The sequence below is a fragment of the Bison bison genome, unplaced genomic scaffold, assembly GCF_000754665.1.
Source record: "Bison bison bison isolate TAMUID 2011002044 unplaced genomic scaffold, Bison_UMD1.0 scf7180017845424, whole genome shotgun sequence".
NCBI lineage: Eukaryota > Metazoa > Chordata > Mammalia > Artiodactyla > Bovidae > Bison > Bison bison.
In genome coordinates, this window is record NW_011475997.1 from 19226 (window position 1) to 31807 (window position 12582).

General features: G+C 44.0%; 1 protein-coding gene across 1 annotated transcript; it reads left to right on the top strand.

Moving 5' to 3' along the window:
- Positions 1–10134: 10134 nt before the first annotated feature.
- LOC104984649 (GTPase IMAP family member 5-like) lies at positions 10135–12198 on the top strand. Its single transcript, XM_010834500.1, has 2 exons — positions 10135–10164; positions 10298–12198. The coding sequence occupies exons 1-2, from the start codon at positions 10146–10148 to the stop codon at positions 11050–11052; spliced, it is 774 nt and encodes a 257-aa protein (XP_010832802.1). The 5' UTR covers positions 10135–10145; the 3' UTR covers positions 11053–12198.
- Positions 12199–12582: the final 384 nt, after the last annotated feature.

A 12582-nucleotide genomic window follows, 5' to 3' on the forward strand; every position in this document is an offset into this window, starting at 1 on the left:
CTGTGGTGTTGGAGAAGACTCTTGAGAGTCCCTTGGACTGCAAGGAAATCCAACCAGTCCATCCAAAGGGGATCAGTCCTGGGTGTTCATTGGAAGGACTGATGCTAAACCTGAAACTCCAATACTTTGTCCACCTGATGTGAAGAGCTGACTCATCTGAAAAGACCCTGATGCTGGGAAAGATTGATGGCAGGAGAAGGGGACGACAGAGGATGAGATGGTTGGATGGCATCACCGACTCAATGGACATGGGTTTGGGTAGACTCTGGGAGTTGGTGCTGGGCAGGGAGGCCTGACGTGCTGCAGTTCATGGGGTCACAAAAGCTGGACTCGACTGAGTGACTGAAGTGAACTGAACTGAAAGCTTATGTTTCCCCTGGTTTGGCTTATTTTCTGGATAGTGCAAGTTAATTTATCTGTTTACTGATTACAGTGATCACATCATTGGCTCCAAAACTTGAATTGAAATGAGAATGAACCACATTAAATCAATTAATTTCACTCCTGATTCATACTATGCATAAAGATCTCCTATCTAACCTGTATATATTTTTTAATCTAACCAACATCTTAACTGAGAAAGGTATAAGGCTCCAATTTTAAATGGTTTGAGTTCACTAGCAGGGCCTAATAGGATAGAAGAATTTTTCATTATTTTCCTGGCCCTTCTCCACTGCTACTTTCTTAGGAAAAAAAAAAAAAATACTGTGATGGGAAAGGAAGGAGTTTTCAAGATAGACAATTTAGCATTTCCTTGGGAAATGCTATGGATTCCAGTCTATTTCAATAGCCCAGGTTATTGTAAAATGATCATCTAATTTTGCCTCCACTTTGCAAATAGTGTCTATAATAAGCCAACACCTGCAAATGTTTGTATCCAGACCAAGCACCCTAGGTATAGAAGACTCCTCAGCTCTCTCCTCACTTACAAAAGGCTCTTTTACATCCAGAATTCAGTTCCTCAATGCTTCCTTGCTTCAATCATCCTTTGACACAAAGAAGATATATTTTCATTCTGTCCAATTCTTGTTGTCAGTGTAGAAGCTGAAGGTTTTTGAATCTTTCTCCAACTTAACCAGAAGTAAATATCATGTTCTTTGTTCTGGGGCAGGAGGCACTCTGGAATTATTTTATATGGAGGAAATGCCACAGGGTAAGAAGTAATTGACATTTAGATCACTAAGCTCTTCTAGAAGGAGACTCGGGCCTCGGGGTCCTACAAGATATTTGGTGTCAGGGGGCCCTGCTGGAGAACATTAGTCACAACAGGAGGGAAGTTTTGTAAGAGAAATGTTTTAAGCCCACAAAGAATGTTCCTGTTTCTTTAAGTCATCACCACACAACCCTCTCTCTGGGCTTTCTGGGGCTCTGAGTCTCAAAGACTTCCTCTATGCACAGTGGAAGGAAACAGGCTGCCCGACTCACAACCTAAGAGAAAGCAGAGATCAGGTGGATCACTGGTGGAAGCCTGTCACCAGGAAAGGTGAGCCCCGCACGGAAGAGGAGCTACAACCAGCCAGAAGGAACATGGTTCTGAGAGCATTTACTGTCTGAGCACCCGGGCTCCACCAGGCACCTTTCAGGTGAGTAACAGCCGGACCCATTAAGATGGGACGTCCAGATTTGTGAAGATGTTTGAAGTTTCCAATAGAGGAAGTTCAAAAAGTTTTATGAGCATGGTCCCCAGTCTGGAGGGCACACATGTCCGTCTCCTTCTACACTTCCCCCATACAGTAAGAAAAGTCTGTACTGGAACCATGTCTAGGAGTAAAATGCATTTTAAAACGCATTCAACGTTGCTCAAACTGCACGTTCAGCACAGGCAAAAGATCTTTCCTGTGGCCCCAAAGCAATCTAACTTCAGAGCAAGATACAGTGTGCTGAGTCAGGAAACCATCAGAATTCAACCCCACCCCAGATGCCCCCTCTCCCCTTTGTCCACAGAAAGGGACCCTCAAGAGACTAAAGAGGTTAGGAACGAGGTCTTCAACACCTCGTCCTCATGCGCTCTGACACGTTGGCTCCCTAATTCAAGTCTCTCCCACCCCTGCTGTAGGAACACCTCAGTTTCTTCATCTGTACAATGAAGGGGTCTGAATAAACAGCTCATTTCTTAATTCTGATGTGTGGACTGATGATATCAGATACACTGGATTCATAAATCAGAATTTCTGAGCATGGATCCCCCAAAATCGACATTTTTAAAGAATACTCAAGTAATTCTAAAAAACAACACATTTGAGGGGCACAGAGCTACATGAACTTTGAACTTTCCGAGTATTCAGAATACAGGAATCAACATCTTTTACAATAATAAAGAACCATTTGTCACCCCAGATTTCAGTAGGAACTTACCTCCTTCTTAAAAATTATTTTAAGTTGATTTTACCTGCATTTCAAACTATATGGAAATTCCAGTGATCTCCTCTAGAGTTCTACGGATTCCCTGTAGCACTCTTTCATTTCCATTTTTGACGAGGACCTCTTGCTTTAGCTAGCCTTCTTCTTGGGTTTGAATTTTCTGGCTGTTTCTTCATTTCTGCTCTGGTGTCAATTATGGGAGTTCATTGACGTCCAGACACAAAATAGCTAACCATATCATGTGATTTGCCCCAGGGTAAACTTTACTGAAAGCTTTGATGGGGTGGGCAGTAGGAGAGTTACTGCAGAAACATGAACAGTTTTGGCTTGAGTTCTAGACAAACCTGTCCTCTGAGTCCTTTGGCCAGAAAGGGGTTATTGAGCCAGCCTCTCCCTTTACTTTTCCTTCATTGTTGGAGCCAATGCAGGTTGAACACAATCACCTATAGGAACCAGGTGGGCGACACGAAAAGTTAGACTTTGAAATGGGCGGTAAAGCACAGACAGGACTCTGGCAGAAATGTGGGGTGGGATGAAGGGTCCTAGAAGGGAAAGCACGAGGTGGGTTGGGAAAGGCACTGAAATCTGCCACTGGAATGGCTGACTGGAGAGGGGATTCACTGGAAATGAGGCTGGAGAAGCAGGCTGAGGAGAGACTGTGCTCTGGTATGCAGGTGTTGACAGGATCAGGCAAACGATCACAGAATTTTAATTGTATTAAATGATGTTTGAGTATAATCACATTACTTTGAGAAGCCTCAGGTTTGAGGGCAAGAACATAAAGAGCCAGGAGGCAACATCCCAGTCTCCCCATACTTAGACATATCAGGATCAGCCGAACTATGTGGTTTTCTGAGAGCAGAAGCTCTTGAGATCAGTTTGGGAAATATGTCCTTTTTCCAATTTTCTTCCTGTTTGTCTCCCAGGCCAGCAATCCTAAGGTAGTTTCTAAGTCAGTGAGCAAACCTTCTTCTTCTCATGGTTTTTCATAGCAGCCCCACCAATCCAGCTGCTCCATCTCCTGGTAAAACTTATTTCTAGAGCATATATCACTGACAGAACCACCTGGAAAAACTAATATCTAAAGCTTACAACAAACTGTGGAAAATTCTTAAAGAGATGGGGATACCAGACCACCTGACCTGTCTCCTGAGAAATCTGTATGCAGGTCAAGAAGCAACAGTTACAACTGGCATGGAACAACAGACTGATTCCAAATTGGGAAAGGAGTACGTCAAGGCTGTATATTGTCACCTTGCTTATTTAACTTATATGAAGAATACATCATGAGAAATGCCGGACTGCATGAAGCACAAGCTGAAATCAAAATTGCCAGGAGAAGTATCAATAACCTCAAATACACAGATGACACCACCTTTACGGCAAAAATTGTAGAAGAAGTGAAGAGTCTCTTGATGAAATTGAAAGAGGAGAGTGAAAAAGTTGGCTTAAAGCTCAGCATTCAGAAAACTAAGATCATGGCATCCAGTCCCATCCCCTCATGGCAAATCAATGGGGAAACAATGGAAGCAGTGAGAGACTTCATTTGGGGGGCTCCAAAGGTCACAGCAGATGGTGACTGCAGCCATGAAATTAAGGATGCTTGCTCTTTGTAAGAAAAGCTACTATCAAACTAGACAGCACATTACAAACCAGAGACATTACTTTGCCAACAAAGGTCCATCTAGTGAAAGCTTTGGTTTTTCCAGTAGTCATTTATGGGTGTGAGAGTTGGACTATAAAGAAAGCTGAGCTCCAAATTGATACTTTTGAATTGAGGTGTTGGAGAAGACTCTTGAGAGTCCCTTGGACTGCAAGGAAATCCAACCAGTCCATCCTAAAGGAAATCAGTCCTGAATATTCTTTGGAAGGACTGATGCTGAAGCTGAAACTCCAATACTTTAGCCACCTGATGTGAAGGACTGATTCATTGGAAAAGACCCTGATGCTGGGAAAGATTGAAGATGGGAGGAAAAGGGGACGACAGAAGATGAGATGGTTGGATGGCATCACCGATGTGATGAACATGAGGTGGGGTAGGCTCCAGGAGTTGGTGATGGGCAGGGAGGCCTGGCACACTGCAGTCCATGGGCTTGCAAAGAGTCCAACACGACTGAGCGACTGAACTGAACCAAAAGCTTACTCATTGGCATGGAATGTTATCATCTCCCCTCTGCTCTTTTCATTTGGAGATCCTAAGAAGACAAAGTCGAGCTCACCAGGTGTTCTCACAGCATCATCCCAACTCAGTAAGGCTCCTTCAATGTCTTCCCTAAATTCCAATGCTCAGGGGAGAGGAGGAACTATAAGTGGGAGCACCAGTTCTTTGGACTTGGCCAGACATATTGTAGGGAGTTACAGCTATTTGATGAATGAATGAATGAACAAATAGTGTCTGGGACTTTTTCAGTTAATCATGGGAAGACAGAAGGTGGCAAGAGACGGATCAGAGTGATCTCTTTTCACCCATCTTAAAGAGGAAATGGGAGGGGGCGAGGCGCTCGCGGTCTCAGAGGACAAGCATCTCTTGGGGGTGCGCACGCTGCGAACTCGCCACTCTCGGGTTTCAGCGGCAGCAGTTTCGCCCCGCCCGGAGGGGTGTCCCCAACTGCTGGGACAGGAAGCGCGCTGCCTCAGCCCGTTTCCTTCTTGCCCTGCAGTCGTGCCCTGCAGCCTTTGGCCGCGGGCTCCCGCCGACCCGCCGGCACCCAGCCCGCAGAGCCGAGCCTGGTAAGGGGATCCCGGCGGGGGTCCCTGCGTCCTGGAGGATTGGGAGCGGGGCGAAGAGGGAGGTTCTGGAGGCCGCGGTTGAGTCAGGGCTACTGATTTCTGGTGGGACCTCGAACCGGTTCCATGCTTCTGGGGTCTCCTGTCAGTGAAACCGGGCGCCGGTGGAAAGCGTTATGGACACCAGCAGGTTCCCAGTGGGAACCCAGCGGATTTGGGAACGGCTCACCCCGCGTTCCCACCCATGGCTTTCCACAGCGCTGCAGTCTTTTATGTCTAGTTGCTACTTCTGAGCTCTTTTGATTTTCATTAAGCTTCAAAGCGTTTCATAAAGCTTCGCTAATTTCTCAGATGTTGGGAAAGATTGAAGGCAAAAGAAGATGGGGGCAGCAGGCAATGAGATGATTAGATAGCATCACGGACTCATTGGTCATGAACATACTTCGGGAGATAGTGGAAGAAAGGAAAGCCTGGCGTGCTGCAGCCCATGGGGTCCCAAAGAACTGGACAGGACTGAGCCACTGAACAACAATTTGACAGATGAGAAAACTGAACCTCACAACTAGGTAGAGCGAACATACCTTCATAACTTCACCCATACCACCCCTGCCCGGTCCCTGACAAGCACCACCTCCCAGAGAAACCTGGTGCAGGAATCCATTCCCAGGGCTCCACAGGACCAGTACCCTTACTGAGCCATGTTCCCAACGAAACCTCTTAGTGGACATTGTTCCAAGACCTTGATCTTCTGAAAGCCACCCCATTCTTCCCCAGATAGCCACGTTTCCCACCACACAATGTAGAATTTGCTGCTATGGCAGAGAGATCCCAGCTGTACAGGAACCATCCTTTGGTCTGCTGTCAACCCCCTGTGAAAGCCGTGTTATGAAATCATGATGCTAAACTGTGAAACTAGTGATGCTGGGAAACAGAGAGACTAGAGCAGATGGGCAAGGAGAGACTCATGAATAAGGCAGATGAAAAATATTTTTACCTTTCCTAAAACAGCAGGAGAGACCCTATTTTCTAGTGCTTTGATAAAATGAGATAGCATCAAGATAACATCAGGTTCATCCAATTGAAAGATCAAAAGGTATATGATGTTCATTTGCTTCAACCTCCTCCCTAAGCTAGATCCCCTTGCTGTTCCTGTCAGATACCCGTATAATCTCTGCTCCCATATCACCTCTCTTGTGATCCCTAATCCCATGTGGGGAAGATTAGGATTTTTCCTTGCGGAGAAGAAATCTGCCTCCACTCTTCATTCCCCCACTTTTGTCTGTTCTGCAATTGACACATGTCACATTGCTTCACATTTACAATGCTTCCGGATGTCTTCCTAGGCTTGATTCAGTCCTTTTAATATCCTGTCATTTCAGCATTTCCATCAATACCCTTTCTGACTAGCCTCTGGACACTTTGGTATTTGTTAATATCCGCCCCAAAAAATCTATTCCTTGGTGACACGTGTCTCCCCCCAGCACCCTGGCCCACTCAGAAGATGCTTCAGGAGAACGGTGCTGCACCTCTGCTCCCCAGTTTGGGACTTTGATGGTGTTTTGTGACAGCCAGAGAGCCCCATTTGGGTCACACTGATCATCAAATTATGTAAAAACACCAGATTGTTTAAACTGAAATCGTTCCATTCTGAGCAACTTGTGTCCCCTGCGATTTTATGTTTGAATAATCTTTGAAAAAAAAAAAAAAAGGTACCCAAGATTTTGCAACACAGTTCTCTTTGTTGGTTTTAGGGCAAGCTTCCAGCCTAATTGCTTCAGTTTATGTCCTGACCATGGATTGCAACATGGTATGTGGTGTTCCAAGAGGCTCAAAGACTTAATCTTCACTTCTCCTCCCCAATGAACCCAGGGGAATATGCAGGCAAAATGAGCCAATTTTTGTTCTTAGCTCCATGACAGTTATGTGAACATGGGCGTGTTAGTTGAGACTCAGTTTCTTAATATTTTAATAGAAACTTTAATACCTATCTCAATCACATCATAGGGAATTAGGGCAAACAATTAAAATAATGGATATGAAAGAAAAATTGAAAATCACAAATGGCTGCACAGAGGGTTATTATGATGGTGAAGTTCATCATCAACATTGTCACGACTGTCATCATTGTCTTTACTACTTCAATATACTGGTTCCAATAGAAAATGTCATCTGAGATATAAATGTCAGAGAATTTGAGCAATTTTAGCAAAAGCTGGAGTATAATTTACCAGAGGCAAGGACACCAAGTAGGAGAAGGTGGTAAGGAAAATGGTCTTCTCAGGGGTTAAGGAAGGAAAGGGGTGCAGAAGGAAAAGGAAAGGAAAGAAGTTATTTTAGTATATTCTGATAGTGTGACAGGGGATGGTTTCCTCAATGAGGACCATTTCTATGCATCTTGACTGAGTGAATAGAAATATGTGAAAAGGTAGAAATAAAAAATTTACTGAATAGCAAATCAACTATGGAAATCATTTTTAATTCAGTGTTAATCAATAAAATGCAAGTTTAAACCAATTAACACATCCTACTCTATGCCCAATAGGTTGACCAAAAAAATTAAAATCTAGTATTACTAAGTGTAGGCGAAGATTTTCGGGATGCTGGTACATGGCTGCTGCCAGCACGACTCAGCACAAGATTCTTGGAGTCAGATTTGGCAACATCTAGTCAGGCGGAAGCTGGACATTCCAGAGAGATTGTCACATTGGTCGTACCACTACTGTTGGTAGTAACAAAGATGTATTTGGAACACCAAATGTTTGTTAAGAAATAACTGGATAAAATGTTACATAAATAATGCCATTTCTGTAAAAGATTAAAATACCAAAAAGTACTGCATCTTAACTATAGATAGATGTGTATGTACAAGTGTAAATACACAAATGAAATAGACATATAAACATCTCAGAATATTATTTGCCTCTAAAGGGAGAGGGAGAATGAGACTCGGGGTTGAGGGAGTCAAAAAATAAATAAATGAAACTCTATGTGTAAAGTTTTAACTTTTTCAATCAAACTTAACAGCAGTAATAAAAAATGCCGAAATACTGAGATTTGTTCATTGCACATCATGGAATTTATTTCATTACTCAGCGTATTTATTTCTCTCCTTAAAATTTCTCTCCTTTCATAACTACATAATCTTTAAAACTGAATAAATAAAATATAGGGTCATTGGTGGTGGTTTAGTTGCTAAGTTGTGTCCAACACTTTTGACCCCATGGACTGTAGCCTGCGAGGCGCCTCTGCCCATAGGATTCTCCAAGCAAGAATACTGGAGCGGGTAACCATTCCCTTCTGCATAGGATTTCCCAACCCAGGAATTGAACCCAGTTCTGCATTACAAGCCCATTCTTTACGGACTGAGATATGAGGGAAGCCCATAGGCTCAGAGTTCATCTTAATTATAATTGCAGATTGCATGCTTGCCTTTTCCAATGCATACTTACCTTTTCTAGCACCAAGAATGACACAATAGTATGCCTCCTCTGAATGAAACTTTATCTCCATGGTTTTGCCGATTTCTGGTTATGTCTACTGGGATTTTTTTAAGTTGTTATTGGGAGACCCACAAGGAAAGACATTTGATTTAAAACAGAGCAGGAAATTACTTTATCCTGAATTTGTCCCAAATGTTGCTGCTGTCCCTCAGTCAAGGCACCAGTTTCTCTTTCCCCAGCTGCTGAGAGGGAAGGAGATGGTGACCATGTTTGGCCCTCTTCCCCTTCTTCCTCTCATGTCCATCCTCAAAGGAGCCCTGGACTCCAATTCCACACTCCCACTGGAAGGTGCATTGTACTTTCCTCTTTGCCACTGGGATGTCCATCTGATACAGAGTTTCTGGGACTGGAAATGCCCAGCACGTCAAACAAACCACTGTCATTTACATCAAGGCAACTTTTATTCTCTAGTCTAGCAAGTTTGGTTTGATTCCAATAATAATAATAGTAAATAAAGTCTTGCTTCTTATTCCATAGAAGAAGGCTTTCTTTATTTCACACCTTTTCAGCTTGAAGGGAGGTAACCAACTGATGCGTATTCAAACATTCCTTGCTTTCCTGCAGAATGAGGAAGCAAAGCAAGAGTTCAGTGTGTTAACATAACCTAGCATCACCTGGCTTGTTTAAAGTTATATATGGATATTTGAAAATAACATATGGTAGAAAATTAGCAATGTAAATGGCTCATCTAAGGATAATTGTTCTCAGCTGTCTGAATTGGAGGTGTTCTCAGGTCTATACCAACTCCTATAAGGACACTTGCTTTTATTCCTTTCCTCTTTTTATTCTAGAAGCAAATGGAAGGGCTGCAGAGGAGCAGATACGGAGCCGTGGCTGAAGATAATAAACCCTCCAAATTCTCAAGCGCTCTGGACACGAGGAGACAGTTACTGTCTTCCCTCCTCCACTCCCTGACCTCAAACACTGAGACAGAAGAGAAACCCAGTTACTTTAAACTGCAGGAGAAAAAGGCAGCTATCACATTCTCTATCTTCCCTACTGTCATCACACCCTACACACCCGAGTATGACACTCTGCCCCATGTGGTGATGTATGGGAAACGTGGAAACAAAACTTCAAGTCAGAAGTCAGTGGATTTGGAACCGAATTGTGGAAATGATATCTTCCCCTGCCTGTGCTCAGCTGAAAAGAGGAAAAGTTCCCCATAGAGATTTAGTAATCATGTTTTAAAAAAAAAAAAAATGTTTTCAGAATACTTAAGTAAGGGAAGAACCAACAGACTAAAAGGAACAAAATAACAGATTTTGGGAGCCTAGAATGAACCTAATTCACGTTGGTTCATAAGAACTCCAGAAGTCCTTGGATTCTCACTCTTCATCTCTTGAAAATTTTAGCTCTTGGCACAGTGTCACCCTTGCCAACTCTTGTTGTCTGTTGTGGTTTAGTCACTATGTCATGTCCAACTCTTTACAACCCCATGGACAGTAGCCCACCAGGCTCCTCTGTCTGTGGGCTTTTCCAGGCAAGAATACTGCAGCAGCTTGCCATGTCCTCCTCCAGGGAACCTTCCCAATCCAGGGATCAAACCTGTGTTCCATGTCTCCTGCATTGGCAGGTGGGTTCTTTACCACTAGCACAACCTGGGAACCCATCATCAACTATACTCCAAGATAAAATAAAAGCTTTTAAAAAAGAATCACAAATTTAGTAAAACCAGAAATTTTCTTTTCTTTTTTTTTTTTTTATAGGCGAGATAGAACATCAGGGCTTTGAACACTCCTCCTCCTTGAGGATCATCCTGGTAGGCAAAACAGGCAGTGGGAAAAGTGCTACCAGGAACAGCATCCTCTGCAAGCCCATGTTTGAGTCCAAGCTCAGGGCCCAGGCGGTGGCCAGGAAGTGTCAGAGGGCAACAGGCACGTGGAATGGGAGGAGCATCCTGGTGGTGGACACGTCCTCCATCTTCCAGTCCAGGGGCCAGGATCAAGAAGTATATGAGAATATCGGAGCCTGTTATCTGCTGTTGGTGCCAGGGCCCCACGTGCTGCTGCTGGTGACCCAGCTGGGGTGCTTCACCGAGCAGGATGTGGTGGCCATGACCAGGGTGAAGGAGGTCTTTGGGGCAGGAGCTGAGAGATACGTGGTCATCCTCTTCACCCACAAGGAGGACTTGGCGGGCAGACCCTTGGATGAATACGTGGCAAACACAGACAATCTCAGGCTGAGGAGCCTGGTCCAGAAGTGCGGGCAGAGGTACTGTGCCTTCAACAACCAGGCCTCCGGGGACGAGCAGAGAGAACAGCTGGCCCAGCTGATGGCCATGATCGAGGGGCTGGAGCAGGAGCACCAGGGCACCTTCCTCACCAACGAGCTCTTCTTTGATGCACAGATGCTCCAGCAGATGAGGGGTGGCGCCCATGGTAATGGCACCCATTACCAGGACAAGGTACGGCTGCAGGTTGCAAAGCAAAAGCAAGACCTGAAAGAGGCCAAGAGAAACTGAACCTTCAAGGCGCTCCTCCGACTCAAAGCCTGGATCATTTCTCATGCCAAAATATTTGTTCTTGTCCTATGCCTTTTGATTTTTCTTGCCATTATAATTAGCTTATGTAGTATGCATCAGTGTTGAGCGTTTTCAGATGACAGCTGCCATTTTTTGGCAGCTTCAATGGTCGGCTTCCATTTTTTCAGAGTCAGCATATCTATCTGTGTTGATCAGGAACTTTATTTGCTTTTTACATAATTTCATTTTCAATTTTGCTTCCTTGCATCAACGCACAATCCCTTTTCTTCGGCTCCTTTTTAGGTAAATAAAATCCAAAGGGAAAAAAATTTCCCCTTTCTGTTGTGTTAAAAATGGTGAAGGTGGAAACTTCCCTGGCAGTCCAGTGGTTAAGACTGTGCTTTCAATGCAAAGGGTGCAGGTTTAATCCTTGGCTGAGAAACTAAGATCCCATATGCTGTTCAGCCAAAAATTAAAGCAAATAAATAAAAACAAAATCTTTTTTAAAAAATGGTGAAGACAAATAATAAACTACCTGCATACCATCAAGAAATATTGGGGAGCTTGTGGAGAGGAAAGTGACTGGGCTGACATGCTGTGTGAGTGAGCGTCTCACCAGGGACCTCCTTTTTACAGTTGGAATTCCTTATTTTATTCAGAAACATACTCTGACTTCCTTGTAGGTTTAAAAAAAAAAAGTAATAATAAGACACCACACAAGAGAGAAAGACTAGGGTGTTCTGGGACATTTCTGAGATGTTAAGAGGCTCGGGGAGAAAGGAGGAAGGCCCTGGAGATGGGGTGGGGAGAAAGATCTCCGCATAGTCAGCCACTGGGAAATTAAAGAACCAGAAATCCTTAGAGCAGGGCTAGAAAAGGGCCAGATGGTGAGTGTAGGAATTTAGGCTTAGCCGGCCATCTGGTCTCCTTCAACACTCAACTGTCCTCTTGAGCACAAAAGCGACCCTGGACAAGAAGGAAGTGACCTGCAAGGCTGCATTCCATACAAGTTTAGAAATTTGAATTGCATGGACTTTTCATATGCAGTGATGAAACATTATGCTTCTTCTGATTTTTTGACCCGTTGTTGTTGTTCAGTCACTCAGTCCTGTCTGGCTATTTGCAACCCCATGGACTGCAGCACGCCAGGTTTCCCTATCATTCACCATCTCCAGGAGCTTGCTCAAACTCATATCCATTGAGTTGGTGATGCCATCCAACCATCTCATTCTCTGACATTCCTGAATCCTCCTGCCTTCAATCTTTCCCAGCAAAGATTTTTTTGAAAGATTTTTTCAGTCTCTGGTAATGAGTCAGTTCTTAGGTGGCCAAAGGTTGGAGCTTCAGCTTCAGCATCAGTCCTTCCAAAGAATATTCAGGACTTCTTTCCTTTAGGATTGACTGGTTTGTTCTCCTTGCAGTCCAACAGACTCTCAAGAGTCTTCTCCAACACCACAGTTCAAATGCATCAATTCTTTGGCACTCAGCCTTGTTTATAATCCAACTCTCACATCAACACATGACTACTGG